The following is a 22,076-nucleotide window of genomic DNA, read 5'->3' as shown; positions in this document are numbered from 1 at the left end:
GCTTGCCTGGAGTTCGGTCCGGCAGACACTTTCGTGATCCTAAGACCGCGACCGGGCTATGTGCCCAAGGTTCCTACCACACCCTTCAGGGATCAGGCAGTGAACCTGCAAGCGCTGCCCCGGGAGGAGGCAGATCCAGCCCTTTCACTGCTGTGTCCAGTACGTGCCTTACGTATCTACCTGGACCGCACACAGAGCACTAGACGCTCTGAGCAGCTCTTCGTCTGCTTTGGGGGACAGCAGAAAGGGAATGCTGTCTCCAAGCAGAGACTCGCCCACTGGGTTGTCGACGCCATTTCCCTGGCTTATCACACCCAGCCCATGCCCCCCCCTTTGCGGGTCCGAGCCCACTCCACCAGGAGTGTTGCGTCCTCATGGGCACTGGCTAGGGGCACTGCCCTAGCAGACATTTGTAGAGCAGCGGGCTGGGCAACACTTAACACTTTCGCGAGATTCTACAATCTCCGAGTTGGGTCAGTATCGTCCCGTGTTCTCTCAGGTACTGAGCCCGTAGAACTCGGTGGCACGCCCACGATCTGACCGGGTGAATCGCTTGCATCTAGCGCCCTTTCCCCTAACCAGGGGAAACAGTGCGCCTTCATTCCCAGGAGATCTCAGGTTTGGGACACTGGTTGATTCCTCCCTAGCCCTTGTGGGTCGCAGTTCAGCGGAGGAACTCGCCGGCACAAGCCACTGCAGGTACCGCAAGCTACCCTGCACTGGTATAGGTGCTCCACAGGTAAGGCCTCCTTCGGACTCCCCCTGTGTGTAACGCCACGGTTCTGTCCCCTCGGGCGAGTGGACTCCCGTGCTTCCCTTAGGCAGCCACGGCTGCCTCGGTTGCCATGCTGTATGTTACCCCCTCTATAGGCTGGATCCACCACCGCACCGACTTTTCCACATAGGCCCTAAGTCAGGCCTCTGATGGTTTTGCCACTTAAACTTGCCTCCCCTCTCGGGTAGGCGTGGCTTCCGCAGGGTCTTCTCCGCCCTGAATAAAGGCTAAGACCCCCTTCCCTCAATGCATGTAAGGGCCCCGGCCTAAGTTGCTCTATGCGAGAAACATAGAGAGAAAAGAGGCCCGGCCAGGCTTGGCCCGTTCCCAGGTTGGCAGCCAGCACCTTGTTCCCCCTTCCGGGGTAACGATAAGGAATCCTGATGGCTTAAATGGGGCATTGGGGAAGGGTACATGCAGCCTGATACAGTTGGTTGTCCTGCACGTAAGAATACCTACTCGCTCCTGTATCAGCAGTTCACGTACACGGCTCAGCGCGTGGCGCTTTTATAAGTGGACCCCTAGTGTCGCTTCTTTGACACAACGTGGAGAGAGCGACAGAAGGGGAAAGTCTAGGTTACGTATGTAACCTCCATTCCCCGATGGAGGGAACGAGACGTTGTGTCTCCCCTGCCACGTCGCTGAGCCGAGCCACTGTTGTGGCCGGACCATTTCCGGCTCCTCAGAAAAATCCTGAATGAACTCCCGTATTTGCGCCGCTTAAATACCCGTATGTCCGGGGGCGGGACATGCAAATACTGGTTGCCAACTCTCATTGGCCTTTTTTCATAGTCCAGAGGTGAATATCGGCGCTCAAGAGAGACCCCTAGTGTCGCTTGTCGTCTCGTTCCCTCCATCGGGGAACGGAGGTTACATACGTAACCTATACGTTCTAAGTATTAAAACACAGTGACCTAAAAGACCTGCAATGGTACACAAGCATGTCTGATGCAGGTGTACATTGACAGATCCTTAAACAAGCCTTCATAATTGACTTATGATCAATAATATGGTAGTAAACAATACATTGTATTCTAAAGCTGCTTTTTGTATTGTCTTACCAATGATCCTGACACAAGAATGTAATGCATTTTAATTATATGAATATTTAAATGTTATATATATAGATATATATATATATATATATATATATATATATATATATATATATATATATATATATATATATAATTTTTATATATTTCAAGATAACTATGTATAATTATTTCATCATTATATATTTAATTATTGTGATATGAGGGGCTTTCTCAGCAAATATTTGTATATGCGATTAATTAATCGGGACACCATGTAATTAATTTGATTACAAATTTTTATCGATTGACAGCCCTAATATATATATATATATATATATATATATATATATAGACTGTTTATGAGACCAGCCTGTCTGGCACCAACAATCATCCATGAAATTATCTAATCAGCCATATATATATATATATATATATATATATATATATATAAACTTCCGGTCAAACCTTTTGAAATACTTGACTGACATTTTTCTCATGATCTTAAAAATATTTTGATCTGAAGGCGTATGCTTAAATGTTTGAATTTAGTTTTGTAGACAAAAATATAATTGGGCCACCATATCATTTATTTAATTATAAAAGTAAAATTGAATTAAAAAAAAGTTGAAATTGATGACTTGGACCAAATAATAAAGAAAAAGCAGCCAATAAGTGCCCAACATAGATGTGAACTCCTTCAATACTGTTTAAAAAGCATCTCAGGGTCCATCCATCCATCGTCAACCGCTTATCCTGTGTACAGGGTCGCGGGGGGCTGGAGCCTATCCCAGCTAACATTGGGCGAAAGGCGGGGGACACCCTGGACAGGTCGCCAGTCCATCGCAGGCATCCCAGGGTGATACCTCAAAAAGTTTGTTGAGAAAATGTCTGCAAATTCTAAGCAAAGGGTGTAGATGCTAAAATATATATACACAGTTTTGATTTATTTTGGATTTTGTTTAGTCACAACATAATTCCCATAGTTCCATTTATGTTATTCCATAGTTTTGATGAACATTACTATTACATTAACAGAATACATGTAGTGGGATAACGACACAATTTTAAGGCCGATTTTCGCTCGCCGACAGTTTTGTGGTGATCGCCGACAAAAGCCCAAAATCGTAGTCATATATATATGTATGTATGTATAAGCAATATCACACGAGCAAGAGTGCTATATGGCCCTACATCAGCACTGCTGTGATTCGGCCACAGGTAATCACAGCAGTACTGATTTAGAGCTATATAGCACAATTGCGAGTGTGATGTTGCTTATATACAACAGTTCAATGAATAAGTAAATAAAACAATTTGTAAAAACTGATTATGGTCACAAAAACACATTTGTGCATGGAACTACTTTCTTATACGTGACTGATCAGAATCTGCCGTTGCCGGTTCAAACCAAATAATGCATCCAAGCCTCTCACAAATATAATTTTAGAACTATTATTATAGCTTGGGCAATTTCAAATAAGTTATTGGAGAAACACTGATGGATGGATGTTTGTGTGTGCTTGTGAGAGAGAGAGAGAGAGAGAGAGAGAGAGAGAGAGAGAGAGAGAGAGAGAGTGTGTGTGTGTGTGTGTGTGCGATCACCTGTTCTTTAGTGTGTTAGTCAGCTTTCTTAAGATAATGTAATTTTGGTCAAATGAATCCTACAACCCAAATTCCAAAAAAGTATGAAAAAGGCAAATAAAAACAAAAAGAAGTGATTTGTAAATTATATTTAACCTTTGCTATATTGAAAGCACTACAGCTACACATTATATGATGTTTTACCCAATTAATTTGTTTCTTTTTTTTTTTTTTTACTGTACAGTAATTTCAAATCAGATGATTGCAACACGCTCCAAAAAAGTTGGGACAGTCGAGTGTTTACCACTGTGAAACATAATTTCTTCTAATAAGATTTATTAAGCATTTTGGCACTGAAGACACAAGTCTGTTAAATTTAGAAAGTGGAATTGTCCCCCTATCATCCATTATATATGTATTTAGCTGCACAATTGTATGGGATCTTCATAGCCGTATAGTGTGCTTCGTAATGTGCCACACATTCTCAATTGTTGAGGTCCACAGGCAGGCCAATCTAGCACCCACACCCTCTGCTTACACAGCCATGCACTTGAATGCCGGGATGTCCCTGGAAAAGATGGTGCTGGATGGCAATATATGTTGCTCCAAAATTTGTACATATCTGTTTGCATTCATGGTATTCTCACAGATGTGCGAGTTAACCATGCCATGGGCACTGACACACCCTGGCCCATACAGACATTGGCTTTTGAACCTGATGCTAATAACAGGTTGGATTGCCCATTTCCTCTTTGGCCCGAATAACACGTCAGCTTGGCTTTTCAAAAATGATTTGAAAACTTTAGACCAAAAAACACAGTTTCACTGTTCTGCTTTCCATATAAGATGAGAGCGAGCTCAGAGAAGTCGACAGCGCTTCTGGACAGTGTTGATGTAGGGCTGCTGCTTTGCATAGTAAAGTAAACTTAGATCTGTGGATGTAGCAGCGAGTGATGTTGACCAACAAAGTTTTACTATAATTATTCCAAGCCCATGTTCATGATATCCATTGCAGATGAATGCCGGTTTTTAAGACAGTGACATCTGAGGGATCAGAGATCACGCACATTCAGAAATGGTTTTCATCTTGCCCTTTACACTCCGACATTTGACCAGATTCCTTGAATCGTTTAATATTGTGCACTGTAGAGGGTGAAATGCCCAACGAACACAAGCAGAGTAATACAAACAGTGAAATGTCTGAGTGCTGATGTTCTGAGACATCAGTACTCATGGAAGGACTCTCGTCCAAGTAGATTTAACCACTCCACAGATTTAAAACTATAGAGGTCTCTTCGGAGAGCCTCGCGTACCTCTGAACTTGAGAAAAGGCCAATGTCAAATTGGCAGACAGAATTTGCATGTACCGCCCCCGGACATATGGGTCTGTCAGCCAGATTTTTTCTTCGGAGCCGAGCGGTTGTGTGATCAGCGAACAGTGTGTCACGACTGCTTCATTGAGAGCTTCTGTTGGATCTGACGGCGCATTCCAGTGGCTTTCTCCTCTCTGCACGCAGTGCAGACTCTGCCGCTGGGCGCTTCGACAACGCTTCTCTCCTAAAAGAGCTTTATTTCTCTAAAAGAGTTTATTTCTGTTAAAAGAGCAACATACACAAGTGAGTGTTGAATGTCCTTTTCAGGCCCTTCCGCCACTGTGTAGTTCCTGGATGCGGTCGGCATCTCTCCAGATCCGACGGTCATAGACGCGGCCTTGTGTGCCTGGGTAGCGATCACACGGAGGCAAGGTTAGTGGATGGTTCATGTTCTTACTGCGAGGACATGACCATGGCAACGTTGTGGTTGTGGCTTTTGTTTCTCAGAGTGAACGCCACTCCAGATGCCCCCCGCATCGCTCCTTCCCTCGGGATTGAGGATGACCCTGCTGGCGATGGAGGTAATTTGGGGATGGCAGCGGGCTCGGTTTCGCCGGGCACAGTCCCACAAACCACCCACCCTCGGCATGCTCGTTAATCCGTTCAGACAACACCGCCACGGTAGCGTGCATAAATCGCCAAGGTCGGCGTATTCTCCCATCACATGTCACAATTCGCCCACCTTCTCCTCCTTTGGAGTCAGCCACGACCCAGGTCGCTGATCACCACTCACATCCCAGGCGACCGAAACACAATGGCGGACCCACTGATCCAGCTGATCTGGGACCGCTTCAGCAGGGCACAGATAGATCTCTCCCAAGATGCCTGCCAAGACAACTGCAACTGTCCGCTCTTGTACTCCCTAACGGAGGCCCCTCTCGGCACAGAGGCACTGGCACACAGCTGGCCCAAGGGGCTGCGCAAGTACGCATTTCCCCCAGTGAGCCTTCTTGCACTGGTGCTGTGCAAGGTCAGGGAGGACGAGGAACAGGTCACCTTAGTGGTTCCTTATTGGCCCACCCGGACCTGGTTCTCGGATCTCACGCTCCTCGCGACAGCATCTCCCTTGCAAATTCCCCTGAAGAAGGACCTTCTTTCTCAGGGATGGGGCACCCTCTGGCACCCATGCCCAGAACTCTGGAACTTCCATGTCTGGCCCCTGGACGGGACACGGAAGACTTAAGCAGTCTAACACCTGCAGACGTAGACACGATCAACCAAGCCAGAGCTCCCTCTACCAAGCAGCTTTATGCACTCAAGTGGTGTCTGTTCGAAAATTGGTGTTTTTCCAGATCTGAAGACCCGCAGAGATGCGCAATTCGGTCAGTGCTTTCATTCCTGCGGGAGATGCTGGAGGAGAGGTTGTCCCCCTCCACCTTGAAGGTGTATGTCGCTGCTTTCGCAGCCCACCACGACGCAGTAGATGACAAGTCCCTTGGTAAACATGACTTGATTATCAGGTTCCTTAGAGGCGCCTGGAGGTTGAACCCTTCCCGGCCAAGCCTGTTCCCCTCCTGGGATCTCTCAGTGGTCCTCTCAGGCCTTCAGAGACCCCCCTTCAAGCTGCTTGATTCAGTCAAGCTCAAAGCCCTCTACTTGAAGATGGCCCTCCTGATCTCGCTCGCTTCCATCAAGTGGGTCGGTGACCTGCAAGCGTTTTCTGTCAGCACCACTTGCCGGGAGTTCGGTCTGGCAGATGCTTACGTCATCCTAAGACCGCGACCGGGCTATGTGCCCAAGGTTCCTACGACCCCTTTCAGGGACCAGGTTGTGAACCAGCAAGCGCTGCCCCGGGATGAGGCAGACCCAGCCTCTTCGTTGCTGTGTCTGGTACGTGCTTTGCGTACCTATGTGGACCGCACACAGGGCTTTAGATGCTCTGAGCAGCTCTTTGTCTGTTTTGGCGGAAGGTGGAAATGTAACACAGTTTCCAAACAGAGGTTAGCTCATTGGGTTGTTGATGCTATTTCATGCCCAGGCTGTCTCAAGTTCAGAGGTATGTGAGGCTCTCAGAAGAGACCCCTTGTGTCACTACAATCGACACAATATCTCGTTCCTTCTATCAGGGAACACAGGTTACAACAGTAACCATGACGTTTTGACATTCATTTTGACAATTCGTTTAGGACATCTACTTTTTGCATGACATGAGTAATGTTTCCAACAGTTGCTTACAGACAGATTGTTTCACTTCTAATTGAATATATCACGATTCCAGTGGGTCATATGTTTACATACATTAAGTTAACTGTGCCTTTAAGCAGCTTGGAAAATTGCAAAAAATTACATCAATCCTTTAGACAATTAGACAACTAGCTTCTGATAGGAGGTGTACTGAATTTGAGGTATTCCTGTGGATGTATTTTAAGGCCTACTTTCAAACTCAATGCCTCTTTGCTTGACATCATGGAAAATAAAAAGACCTTAGATAAAAAAAAACTGTGGACCTCCACAAGTCTGGTTCATCCTTGGGAGAAAATTTCCAAATGCCTGAAGGTACCACATTCATCTGTACAAACAATAGTATGCAAGTATAAACACCATGGGACCATGCAGCCATCATACTGTTCAGGAAGGAGATGCATGATAAAAGTGAAAATCATTCCCAGAACAACACCAAAGTACCTTGTGAAGATGCTGGAGGAAACAGCTTGACAATAATCTATATCCACAGTAATATGAGTCCTATATCGACATACCCTGGAAGGCTGCTCAGCAAGGAAGAAGACACTGCTTCAAAACCACCATACAAAAGCCAGACTACAGTTTTCAAGTGCACATGGGAACAAAGATCTTACTCTTTGGGTAAATTACCTATGGTCTGATGAAACAAAAATTTCAACTTTTTTGCTACAATGACCATCATTATGTTTGGAGGAAAAAGGGTGAGGTTTGCAAGCTGAAAAAGACCATCCCAACTGTGAAAAATGGGGGTGGCAGCATCATGTTGTGGGGGTGCTTTGCTGCAGGACGGACTGGTGCACTTCACAAAATAGATGGCATCATGAGAAAGGAAAAATATGTGTATATATTGAAGCAACATCTCAAGACATCAGCCAGGAAGTTAAAGCTTGTTTATAAATGGGTCTTCCAAATGGACAATGACCCCACGCATACCTCCAAAGTTGTGGTACAATGGCTAAATGGCAAAATATTGGAGTGGCCATCACAAAGCTCTGACATCAATCTGATAGAAAATTTGTGGGCAGAACTGAAAATGTGTGTGTGAGCAAGGAGGCCTACACACCAGTTCTGTCTGGAGGAATGGGCCAATATTTCAGCAGCTTATAGTGAGAATCTTTTGGAAGTCTACGCAAAAAGTTAGACCCAAGTTAAACAATTTAAAGGCAATGCTACCAAATACTAACAAAATATATGAAAACATCTGACCCACTGAGAATATGATGAAAGAAATATAAGCTGAAATAATTAATTCTATCTACTATTATTCTGGCATTTCACATTCTTAAAATAAAGTAGTGATCCTAACTGACTAATACCGGGAATGTTTTTTACGATTAAATGTCAGGAATATATATATAGTTCAACTGTATATATATATATTTAAATTCAAATTTACAGTCTCTCTTTTACAGGAAAAGGACAAAAAATGGTGATGACTCATCTTGCACTATGTAGATTGTTGTCATGAAACGCTGATGTACATATATGAGATTTTAAAAGTTAATAAACTGTTGAGTTTTTAAAAAAGCTGCCTTCCAACCCTAAACCATAAAAGCAACATTATGTAACTTTTTTTTTGTTAAACAATAACGAAATGTTTTTAATCCATCTTCCAAACCATGTCTTTACCCAAATACATTTAGATATACCTATAATAATGATGTTTATTTTAGAGCTGTCCAGATGGATTTAGTGGGAAATTGCATACATAGTCATTCGCCAACGTGTGTTGACATCATATCCGTACACAGAGCAAATAAACTCCGGTTTCTGTAGCGCATGTGTGGGAGTAGAGTGAACCTGAAAGTTTGAAGTCACAATGAATGAGAAAAATTTACCATGGATCATTGAAAATGACAAACCTCTGGGGAATCACCGGTTGTAAAAACAAATAAACCCTGAAAAGAACAGAGTTTACAAGCAAAAAGGGAAAGCCTCCTTAATCTTTAATAAAACCCAATTCAACATCGGCTTGGCTTTTCTGAGGTGGCGACAACTCTGAAAGGATTTAAAATGACCCAGAGATGCATTTTTTCTTACTCAACAGTTAAGATATTTTATTGATATGGTTTATGTATAGTTTTGTAATCACACACACATACACACACACACCGCCGTAGTGAACTACAATAATTATACTCTAATCGTGCAGAACTTTTTACTTGCTGGCACAAGTGTTTATTTTCTTTATAATGCCAATAATTTATATAAATAAATCCATTAGTACTAGGCTTGCCAAGGACATGTGAGTCTTGAAATTATGTTGACCACTGGTTGGTAACAATGACAATTTATAAATTAGTTACTATCATGGTCTGTTTGGCCAGAATATCCTGCAGTTATAAAAACTTTACAACGTTTGACCTTATCAGACTATCTATTATTGTGTCTAATGTTAACAAACGTAGCTTTTGTAATGTCAATTATTTCAAAACATCAATGTTTCCATTAGTCAAAACAACAGCATAAGATATGGCACTTACCTGCTCAGATGACATTTTCGGAAATCCGTCTTTTCCTTTATTTCGTTATTTATTTGTCCATTCACTGATAAGATGTCCTGTATCCATGTGTACAAACCACATTCCTCTGCACAGAGGATCATAGCCGAACCACAACCAAAACAAGATGCATGTAGTTTTATTTATTGCTAGAGGGCCAATAGTTACATAGTGTAGCTTTAAACCTAATTGTTGAAGCATATAGTGGTGCTTCTGTGACACTTCCGGCTCATATGTCAACTCGCGTGCTCTTCAGGCCTTGGATCATAGTAATTTGCATTTGCAAGTGCAATGCTCTATTAGTTGATCTACCATGCAAATTGATTGCATTCGAACAAGCTTGTAAATGTTTTTGGTCATGTCATGCGAAGTTAAAATGCATCACCTTGTCAAGTCATGTGCTATGGTAAAAGTATTTTGATGTCATTAGCATTATGTTATAAAAAGGGTGACAACTGTTATATGTACATGAGCCAGGTAAAAATTATTTTACAAAAATGTTGGTTTAGTAATATGATTCTATAAGACGATGTTGGTTGTAAATAAAGCATATTGAATATTTTTTTTAAAGGGAGGCGATTCCTTTTATATGCCCCACCTATACTTCCTCAATAGTAAATAAGTTAACACAGAAAACAAACTGCACTCAAGCCATTAATGGGCTCTTTAAGCTCTTCCACTATGTGTGGGATTCCTTGAATCAGCAAATGGAACACTGTGATAGCAGGAGACTTAAAATGCAAGTGCTGCTTCTAATCATCATACAGAGATTGCCACCAGTAGGCTAATCTTATTTTACATTACATACAGTGCCTGCAGTTATGTGCCTTCCGCATGCTACAAACCACAAGTGAGAGAGTTGCAGTCATCCTTAATGGAGTGATAGGAAAAGGGAGAGAGAGGGGGAATAAATAGATGGTTCCTTCCTCTAATTAATATACAAAAGCTTTGAGTGAATACCACGTACACATACATTTTTCCTCTTAAATCAGCAACTACCTATCGCAGTCAATATGGCCACTTGCTGAGACACACCTTAACAGGTTGTCCTTTGAAAGAATATTCATAGCTGTGGCATTTCTTAGGAGGAAAACGTCCTGTCAATGTAAGGTAGATCTCTTTTTTAGGTCATGATTTTAAGCTTATTACTTATTTATGTGCTAGCAAATGCATCACCTTTTCCCTCCCCATGACACTCTCCTTAAATCTAATTCAACAGTTGTGCTTTTTTAAAAGTTTTATACTCTCCTTTATATTTTCAAGCCATCTCAGCTTCACATATTCAGCTTCACATATTCAGCTGCCCTTAGACTCCCTAACTTTGAGGCTGGAAGCAGGTGAGGGCTTATTTCAGAAACCCGTCATCAGACACTTCATTTGCCTGCGCGGCAGAGCCAATATTTACAGTTGGTGAAGGCGTCCACTGTGCTGTGGAGTAAAACCTCTGCTCTATTGGCCTAGAGACTGATAACACTGACCCACAGTCAAGCACTACCCTGGGGGAGCCACTCAGTGGCTGGGTAAATCCTCATCATATGCACACCAGTGATGGAGGGATATATATATATATATATATATATATATAGAGAGAGAGAGAGAGAGAGAGAGAGAGAGAGAGAGAGAGAGAGAGAGAGCTCTTGAATAAATAAGCATTGGCCAAAAAATGCTGCTATATAGCTAAAACCACTCTGAAAATGTTACTGAATATTTGCTGAATCTTAGTTGTGCTGATTTAACTCCAGTCTTGTGAAGCTGGCATTTATTTAGTGGCAAACCATACTGACATACTTAATTTAATTTGAAGTAATTCTCTTTATTGTAGGATGAATTTCGGCAGTTGCTGCTGTTGATCTGTTGGACTTTATCAGGTTACAGTTCAGTAACCCTTCAGCTGTAATTGTGTCATGCATGCTACTAAGCCCTGATTCTCAAAACATCACACATTATTATTTGTAGATATTTGTGCATAATATATACATTTTGTCCACTTAAATATATACTGAAGTGTCCAATATCAACATGTGCACAACAGCACAACTGCAAGTTTTCTTTTGTTGTTGTTTTTTTTTTTCTTCTTAAATGTACAGCTTTAGAGATATAAAAATCTTTACAAATCTTCTGACAACACTATATATATATATATATGGCTGAATTTAATGTAATGTGTGTGGGTGTGTGTGTGAGTGTGTGTCACAATTGCTCCGATTCTCTGAACCCTTATAGATTTGTAAATATTTGTAAGTCTCTAATGTTGTTCAAGTGTAAAGGGGCTTGCATTTCAGATGCTTTTAATACATGAATATTGAAAGTTTCATCAAACAAATACTGTATACTGTATATACAGTAAAAAAAAAAAAATACAGTATTTACAATGAACATTAATTCCGAATTTTGCAATGTCACATGCCACCATGTCAATTTAAAAGCAAGATATGTTTTTGTAACAACGTGTAAGATGACCTTCATTTATCCGTATCTAATTGAATAATTCCTTGTAATTCTTTAAAACCTTTAAAAATACATCAGAGAAAAGTGATGTCCAAAGGAATGAATGCATGTTCATAAAATAACATGCATGAGGGCATTTGAGAGACAGTTGTTTTTTTTTTTTAGGGTGAGTGTTAATGTGTGATTGGACTCTAGGTCATGCAGTGCATGTGTGCATGATGATCAACAAAACCCATGTTTGGATGTGGCAATGGCACATTAATAAATCTACAGAGGTTAACTGGGATTTTATTATCTCAAGGAACAAATGCCACACATTAAGAACAAGCTGAGAAACCTTCGGAAAGTTTGAACTCTGCCAGGTCTGCTAACAACACAGATGAAAGCTCATATTCTCAGTAGCTTCCTGACAACAAAGACATGCTGAATCAGGAAGTTCACCTCTAGTTGTTTGCAAGATGCTGCAATGTGGAACACCCCCCAGAATGGACTTCAAAGAGGGAACACATTTTCAAAGCACTTTTCCTGATGAAATAAAAGGATGTATTTAATCAAAGCCACATAAAACCACCAACAATTCATAAAAGATACTGCTTTTTACTGAATGTATTTTATTGTAAAGCTATAAGGAAGGAGTACTTACAAGATATTATTTCTTTGATTTGCTCAGCAAAAATAAAAGACAACAGTTTTTTTTTTTTGTGTTTCTTTGTGTTTAACATGCGAATGTCGATAAGAAAATAATGGAACAAATAAGGGCCGAAACTCTTCAAAAGCTACTGTTCTGCAAAAGTAACAGAACGCAGGAAAAAATAAGACTAATAAAAATGAGACAGTAAAACTTGAAAATAGACCAGAAGAAGCCAGTGAATAGTAACTGATGAAATTGTAGACAAGGGCACACCAATTCTGTGCACCCAACATTCCAAAAACTCCCATTCTAACATACTCTACTTTGAAAAATATTTTACAGTTTAGATTTGTTTTTCAACATGTTTTTTTTTAGTTCTTTTTAAAAAAGCCACATTATTAGCATGTACATAAAACTGTACAAAGAAAACAAGGCATCACAAGCGTTTCGATATAAATATAACCAACACACATAGACTACAAACTTGTACTTCCTATAATTATATATTTAAAGGTGGTTGTTCAGTGCCAAAGTCAAAGTAATGAAGCCACTCAACCAACACTTCGCAAAATAAACGACTGGTTTCATTTGGAATGTTTTTCCAGGGATAGAATGATGCTGTTTACTCTCTACTATTATGCTCAGAGATGCATGGTGACCCTTACTATGCATGGCGGAATTACAACCTTATGACATATTCGTTCATAACTCCTAATACCTAGACAAATGCAGCAGGCGGCTTTCCACAAAAATGAGTCCATGTATAAAGCAAAACATTGATTCTTAATTCACATTGGATTTGATTGATTTACATGTAATTAAATGCACAATTCAGCAAAAATGAAATAGATCTTACAGTAAAATAAAATTATACAGTTGGTGAGTCATGTCATGAGCAGACCCACACAGAATCTGTACCCACAGAATTCCACAGAAAGTTCCATAGATGTCCACAAAACTGGAACGACCATCATTCAAAAAGCTCCCCTGCCTCATACATGCTCTTTTATTACATATGTTGGCTACTATGAAGAACTCTAACAAGAAGAGTTCTCTAAGCTCTGTTGAACACTTTTGTTTTTTTACCATGTTTAAATCCATTCCCTGGAAATCGGCATATTTTGCAAAAAATTCTGCAGATTGCTGAGCCTGGTCAGAAGGTGGTCAAATACCCAAAGAAGAATAATGCTGTGAAAATACATAAAACAAAAGATGTTGGCTAAAAAAAGAGATGGTTTACACTATGCTCATAAGCGTGCTGTTGAAGGACATGATTTAAAAAAAAATAATTATAATAATACAAATATCAATACATGTGTAAATAGCAATGTGAATGTTTAATACAAGAGAGAAAGCAGCACACATTTGTATTGCAGAAAACAAAACTGCCTAACAGGGTTGAGTGGATTGTATAACTATAAAGAGCTTAAAAAGGGAAGAAAAATACTAATGAATATGTTTGGTATGAAATATCAATAGATCACAGTTAAAAATGACAATGTTTTCAATTTTCAAAAACTAAACATTAAACAAAAAAACAAAAAAAAAACAAGTTAACTTTGAAAGATTCGGAGCCACAGATGGGACTTCATTTAACACTGGTCCCTTTGAGTTAAGAAACTACCTAAGCTTCAAAATCGATCATATGCCACTGAAGAGTAAAATATATTGCCGTCAAATATTAAACTAACAGCTACAATTGCAGTACAGTGGAAAAAGCCAGTGGACTATCTGTCCCCCTTATACAATTTTCCCTTGCTTTCTTTTTGCCCTGTTAAGATTTTTAAGATGTTAAAAAGACATGTTGTTTGTCATAATGTTTTCCTTAAAATATCTGCATTATAGTGCCCAATGTTTCACACAGCACAAGCCAAATCATTCAATGCTATGCCACGACACAATTTGGGCATTGAAATTTCAAGCACATAGTGAAGATAAACTCATAGGGCATGACAATTGATTGCTTTAATAGTAGTAAGCGAATCTCTGCATGTATCTACACAGTGACACTACACAGGTGTGCACACAAAGATGAACATGCTCACACAGAGTAGCGCACACAAGCTCAGAATGATTTGACCTAGCAGTATCGGTGACAGTTGCTCTCCAGGGATAAACTCCAGGTTTTCGCGGTGGAAGCGAGTGACTGTCTAACTGTCATGCAGCGTTTGGGTTCATGCAGCTCAAGCCGCTTCTGTTTGTCACTGCAGAAAACCGCTCTGAGGTCAGTAGTAGCTGGAAAGTTTAAAATAACTGGAAGACCACCATACAGATGTGTGCAATGAAGGGAACAAAACTCAAAATGTGAAGGGATAGTTCACACTAAAAAATAAATATCTGTATCTGTATTTGGATAGAAACAGATGTGGGCAGGGGCTGTATCAAAATTAAATAAAATAGCCATACTACAGTTTTAATAAAATGTTGATTTATATGTATGTGTGTGTGTGTGTGTCTGTATATTATATAATTATATATGATATAAATTATTATTATATTATTATTTAATAGAATTATGTTATTCTTTTTTTTCTTGAAGAATGAGCTTTACTTCTTTAGTTTTTCACATGTGCAGGGATATTCTAAGACTAAGACTGATAAGAGTACTGATACAAGACTGACACTCAATGAAGCTTTTAACCCTTTATGAAGCATTTTAACTTCTAAATAAATAACTTTTAAATAAAATCTTAACCAGATAATTACCTTAATCGCTGATGTGGTTATAAATGTGGTCCACTTTAGGAGATGGACAGATGAACTCCGCTCAGAATCATCACTTCAAGTCAGGAATTTAAAATCACGCTCAAGTTGGTTTATAATTGAATACTTGGGAATAATTACGTGTGAATCTTGTGATACATTAACATTGAAATTTCAAAAAGTGGAAAATATAGATTAGAAAATTGGCTTCACAGACTTGTAAATTCATTGTCATTGTGGATATGTTTATTTAAAATGTCACGTTATCCATGTAATTCTTGGATAATCTATACAAAAAAAAAAAAAATCTTTCCGTAAATTGTATTCAGCTTCGGGCAAATCTCTGATAAATAATTAATTTTTTTATAAAAAAATTATATACAACACTATGCCTTCTGAAGCCATACAAGAGTCTTGTATGAAGAACAGGCCAAAATGTAAGTTGTTATTCAATGGGAGTTCTTGCAAGTAATAACAAGGTTGTATACATGAGTGAATTGTTCTTTTGGATATTTTCTATAAATCTGTTGATCCAGTTAAAAAAATCAGTCTGAATCATTCATTTACAAATCAGACGGTTCCAGACTCGATGGTCACACCAGTCGTATGTTATGGTTTTTTGCTTTATGTTTGAAGCTTGAAAGCTCGCTATTGTTTATAACTGCATGGATAATACGCCTACTACACATTTCAAAAGGTCTACTTTATGTTCTGCAGAAGAAAGAAAATCAAATGCTCTTGGAGTAAATAATTGAATTTTAATTTTTGGGTGAACTATCCCTTTAAGACCCTAACAAGACCATTGAGAGAGTTGATGTGCCCAAACATGCACTTTTATTTTGGGGGGACAGACCAAGCAATGAATCTTGATTTCTCCTGTAGTCTGCCTAAGGCTGCGTTGAGCTCCTCTATGCTTATTCAAAGGTGACATCGGGGCATACAGGGACCAGAGAATCTGTCAAAGGGAAAAATGTCTTGTTTACTTAAGAGGGACTTCATAGTAATCCATTGTTGTTCTGCCAGTGCTCAAACAAGGAGTCAGCCGTGAACTAATTAAATCCACACTTATGAAAGGAAGTGCAATGCTTAAAGTGTCACATTAAACGTAGCTCTCACCTGACACACTTGACACACCAGCCTTAAGTGTTGGGTAATTTTTTTAATTAAATATTAAACTCCAAACAGACACCTCAGCACATCCCTGTGCGCTGTAAACCTGTGTTGCATCAACATCTGCAGAGCTAACAGCAAAATCTGGCTTTACTTCAAGGTTCAGTTTTAAGTGGTGACTTAACTGTGTGACATGGTGTAAATTATAGTGCACTTATTGTGTGTAGCTCAGGCCTCTAATGCTCATTTTAGCTTTCGCTGACCTGGATTGCACCCAAAGCAATCCCTGTTACTGTCAGCCGCTATTAATAGCAGCCCTAAATTAACTTCCTGTAAACTCTTCCTGAAAGACCCCGCTTTCAAATGTGTAAATTATCACGACTCAGGAAACCACCCCATTTAGGCCAGTGGGGTTTTGCAGTAATACGTTAACACAACGAAGGCAAGCTAAACTCTTGTCTCTAAACTCACTGCAGAAGTCTTGTAATGCCATATACTCAAAGCACACTTAAAAAAGAATCCCGAGATCCTAGAGTATATTAGATTTGTTGAATACAACTTGAAGGTGGTCAAACCCATATTTTCTGAGAGAAATGCTCTAATGTCACTATTTTTGAACTCATCTACCTCTTGAGCACATTCATTTCTGTTAGGGTAAGACCCACTATAGAGCAGAGCTCAAAGCATCTCTGGCACAACCACACATTTACACAACAGAGTTTGGCATGTTAGAAAACGAGTAGGATATTGCACATTTCAGTGTTTATGGTGAAACGTTGTTACTCAAGATTCCACCACAGTCTTCTGATGAAGTATAGGAGTGTTACAGGGAACAGTCACTGTGAGAGCCAGCTATGCTTCCACAAGGCCTCCGTTGGGAACTGATGAAGCCCATCATGGGTAATGGCAACTTTTCAAATCTGACAAATCATATCACATAAACCTTCTGCAATCCATTGGTTTCACTTCATTTCGCCCCAAATTCTATGTTCACTCGAGTCCTGTGTAGTTAGACAGCTGAGTTTCCTACTGTGGATTATCTTCAGCATTCTGTGGTCCAAAATGTTATTCTTCATTTACTAACAGGGAAGAAAGTACTCTTCTACTATCAACAAGAAGGAATCCAGAGCTTTGAAGTTCTGTACAGTTAAATCATTGGAAAATCAAAACTGTTCCTTCATAATCGTGTACTATTTACATCACTGTACATTAAGAAAAGAGATTCTATGAAAAAGACAAATGTAAGAAACATTTACCCTTCAGTGCTTACAGAAATGTGAATATGTTTTCTCTTCAGCAAAGTGAGTGAAAACGTATTTCCCCCTTGGATCACCAAAATTTGGTTTGCCAGTTCTTCTGGGGTTCAAAAGTTCTTATTTGAGGATACACACTGTACACACACATTCAAACACAGAAAAACAAAAAGAAATAAACAAAATGTGCTACTATTTGTATGTGTAGCTCAGTGTATAGGTATGCATAACTACAGTCTGAATCAGAAGTATTATCTGTATATATATACTTGTGTGTGTGTGTGTGTGTATATATATATATAACAAAAAAAAAAAAAAAATGATCTAAATCCAATAGGAATATACCCTTGACATTAAATTATCACAAAGTTCACTTTAAAGTTGTCCATACATTCATTCAATAGAAGTTTGCACAGGGTTGTGTTCTTCATGTTTTATTCACAAAACTTGTTTTTATTTTCTTTCTTTTTTTCTGATTATTTTCTTCTTTCATCTGTCTATTTGGCTTCCAGAGCCTCTAACAATACAAAGGGTTGTATTAAACCCTGAAGGGTTTTGAAGAAGGTCTCTAGCTGTGTTGTGTCAGCCATTAGGCTTATGGCTGAGGGGATTGGAGATGCATGTTATGACAGTCTGTGTAAATTGGGGTCTTGTGGTGTAGTAGATTTTTTCAGGTGTTTTGACAACAAGGCCTTTTATCCTTTCACAGGCATTACTGATCACAAGTAAATTGGATCAAATGTGGAACCGAACCCAGGCGAACAACAGGTGTTTCACAGGTAGATTTCTCTTTTGGAGCCTTGGCTAGAGGGTGTAGTAGCAGGGGCGTAGTCGGCTGTATGACTTAAGGGGATCTCTTCCAGCGGGCAGTCCTTGCCGGCGTCGCCACCTGCAGAATAGGCACTAGTGTAGGGTGGCAGAAAGCGAATGCTGGCAACTTTATTGCTCCCACTTCCATTCCGCTCCTCTCCCAGAGGCTTGGAGCTGCTGTCACCAAAAAGATGCTCCTGACCCTCTCTCTCCTGGTAAGGCACAAAGGTGGAGAGCTTGGGCCCGCTCTTGGCACCCTTGGTGCGGTTCGGTGAGGGCTGCCCGGGCATCCAGCAGGAATCAGAGTGGCCAAATTCTGTACACTCGCGTGTGCATTTTCCCGTCATGGCCACGTCAGGAAGAGGCCTCAGATCTGAATAAAATTGAACAAAGGAAAAGAAAAATTACTAAAAAAAACAATTTTTTTTTAAGAATATGGACAGCATCTTTCATTCTTGGCCACCATGATGAGGCAATTTGTCATTGAAAACTGCTCAACGTTGTCTTTCTTGAGTCAAGAATTGCACTAATTTTGGGTAAGCATGAAATGGCATGAAAATTCACTGACTGAATCTTTTCTAATGACAAACTAACAGAAAATTACAGTACACTTTAAATGTACAACTTAAAAGCAAAAAAAAAAAAAATGTATTTATGTATTTATTATGAAGCCTCTCTTCTGCCCCCTAATAAAAATAGAATACAGTGGTCAGTAGGGAACCGAGAACAAGTTCTTATTCAGAACTGACACCATTTATCTGAAAATATCAGAACCGATTTTCATGACTTTTGGTTCTGTTAATGATTCTCAAACAAGCATTATCTTCCTTTGTGGATGAAACACCCTATAAAATATACTTTCAATTTTCCCTGCATTGCTATTCAGCATTGTGTAGTCAATCAAACCTGCACAAACAACTCCACAGCCTTTTCTCACCCTTGTCCACTTTAACCAGTCCGTGTGTAATGATGCTAATCTTGACTACAGAGGCTGGTGAAGCTGGATGGCATCACAAGAGAGAAAAAAACAGCTTGATCAGCAAAGGTCAAACTCCCTGTATGGAAAATATAAATGTGAATGCCGAGCCTAACCTTTCCTCTGAGCGTGACATTAGATTAGTTTGATGATGTGCATCTGATAGGGGGACAGACAGAATGTCCAGTTCTCAAGGGGGAACATTTATTTCCCTAAATGTCTGAGCCTTATGAAAAGCCTCTGATATGAGGCAGCGGATGTCATTATTTTGTCTCAGGTTTACGGAGACTTGATTAGCCCATCATTGAACACGTTTTAAGAAATCATTCTCTTTTTCACCAACACATTCAACACTTTTTGCATCACAAAACTATATGGTAGGAGCTGGTGTGGCCCAAAAAAAGTATTTGGACACTTTAGCTACACTTTTTTTTTTTCTTTTTTTTTGAAGAACAAGCAAAATATTACACAAAAATAGGATTGTATGGAATTTTAAATGATAAAAAAATATATATACTGTCCAGATGAAGACATGAAATATTGTGACATGTTCTGTTTGTCTAATGTTTGTGGAAAATGTCCATAAAGATAATGTGATAAACTATACCTCATTTATCCATTAAAAATAATCTTAATTCCAAAAACCGTTGTATGCAAATACCACTTGCTTTGATATTCTGTTATCAATTACAATGAAATTCATACAATTTTAAATGTGGCTTACAGTAAGTGTTCAAATACTTTGAGGCCATGGACATATTATTATGTGCATCACAATATTTAATGAAGTATCAATCATGTATAAACAACGCAATAATTGATCCCCGCCCTGTAGTGTTTTTCAACCCTAAATACTGTGTTGAGAGCCAGAATAAAACTCTATTTCCCCTTTTTCCTCTCTTGTATCTTACATCTCCCTCTTTTACCATCACTCAAGGAAGAACTTTGAAAGTTTATGCCAATAGCGACCTTACTCTCTAGCATGCTGCACCTGAGTCTCTCTACCTCTCTCTTATCTCTGTCCTTTGAGTTCCAGTTAACCTCAGAAGTGTCCCTGCTGAAACCTAAAGGCTGGAGAGCTGGCCCTGCGCCACTGCCTCCATCACCAATCACTCCTAATCCGGCTCGCTAGACTTTTTTCTGCTAATTATATTCCGTCGGCCCCATGTCACCATAATAGAATGGAAATTATTTCCAGATGAGTATCTGACATTTGTGGCTATCGTCTAAAGTAAAGAGGCACGATAGGTTAAGACTGGACTCCTTGCTGTCTCTCTTCAGTGATGAAGGGCTGGCAAGAGAGGTTTACCTCATGTCAGTTTTATCTGCTCTTGGGGTGTGAAATGAATGGAAATATACATACAGCGTTCAAGCTGTTTTCTCTCAAATTACATGTACATTTGTGCAGCTGTCAAAATATCCATTTGACTCTTTCTTTGAAGGCAAGAATGCCTATTTGGCATGCATGTGGAGAATTTTTATATGAACGAGTCATAATGATTTGATCAGAATGACAGTAATGAATATGAGCTTTTTACGTATTTAGGGGTGAATAGGAAATCTAAACTATTATTAAATAAACCACCTCACTAAGCCCCTGCCTTAAATCAGAGGTAATTGTTATCCATTTATCTTTTGTTTTAATGCAGTTTATGCAGATTCAAGGGTTGTACATTGAATATAGATGTCTATTGAGTCTATCATTTTTATATTTTCATTTAATTTGTGTTTAAGGAACTACTACTACTACTACTACTAATAATCAGAATCAGCTTTATTGCCAAGTATGCTTAAACATTCCTTAAAAAGGAATTTATCTTCGTGACAGGAGCTTCCAGGGCACAAACAATACAGCAACAAGACTGAGATAATATTATTTTGTTTTAAATAGAATAAAATGAAAAAGTGAATAGAAAATTAAGCATATATAGAAATAGACAATAGGACAATGTATTGATATTCCTGTGCTAATTCTAATAATAATAATAATAATAATAATAATAAATAATAATAATGAAAGTAAAGAGTAAAAAAGAGAAAAGGGTAAAAAAAGATCCAAACAATCCATGTACTAAATTAATACACTAAATTGACAGCCCAGTATTAACAATAAAAATAAACATAATATTAATAATAATACTTTAATGAATTGCAAATCATCACATATCAACGCAAAAAAAAAATTGTTATTAAAGATAATTCAAATACAATATATGGTGACATAAAGTGGCTTTTAACATCAATATATTGTTTGTTTTAGCGGTTTATTATTATTATCAATAACATTATTTAATTAATAATAATAATAATAATGTCTCCAGTTCATGTGGAAAGTGTAACAATTGGGAGAGAAGTGTGTTGTAGTCAATAGCTCATTGCTGTGTACCCCAGGGCCCTCTAAGCAAATACCTAATATATGCAGGCTCTACACTTCATTCCTTAATAGTCTCAGCCAATTGATTTCCAGCTGTAGCTGTGACCTTAAAGCCACCCAGGGGAGCCAACCGCTCGGCCACAACACACAGGTTGCATTGGGTGTCAGGTGTGGAGGACAGCAGTGGGAAAAGAAGTCTTTATTTGACAGTAAACACCAACACTCCAACAATCCCACAATCCCTTGTGTGTAAGAGCAAGCTGATCTTGGGCACGGATGGAAGCACACAGGCAGAGTTGATGGAGCCACCCCCCTCCTCA

At 39.4% G+C, this 22,076-nt stretch overlaps 1 protein-coding gene across 4 annotated transcripts in view; it reads right to left on the bottom strand.

The window, feature by feature from the left end:
* The window catches only part of LOC127617343 (protocadherin-1-like), a 283,342-nt gene that overhangs the window by 20,766 nt on the left and 240,500 nt on the right, over window positions 1-22,076 (bottom strand). For 3 of the 4 annotated variants that reach the window (XM_052089342.1, XM_052089344.1, XM_052089343.1), the window contains exon 5: window positions 12,494-18,779. The exons of the other annotated variant lie outside the window; for it this stretch is intronic. In XM_052089342.1, coding sequence (XP_051945302.1) covers window positions 18,370-18,779 — 410 coding nt within the window. In that variant the 3' untranslated portion in view covers window positions 12,494-18,369. Of the gene's footprint in view, window positions 1-12,493; window positions 18,780-22,076 lie in introns of those variants that run through there. 4 annotated transcript variants of the gene reach the window in all.

The sequence above is a fragment of the Xyrauchen texanus genome, chromosome 23 (assembly GCF_025860055.1).
Source record: "Xyrauchen texanus isolate HMW12.3.18 chromosome 23, RBS_HiC_50CHRs, whole genome shotgun sequence".
Lineage (NCBI taxonomy): Eukaryota > Metazoa > Chordata > Actinopteri > Cypriniformes > Catostomidae > Xyrauchen > Xyrauchen texanus.
This window is presented reverse-complemented; position numbering and strand designations above follow the sequence as displayed.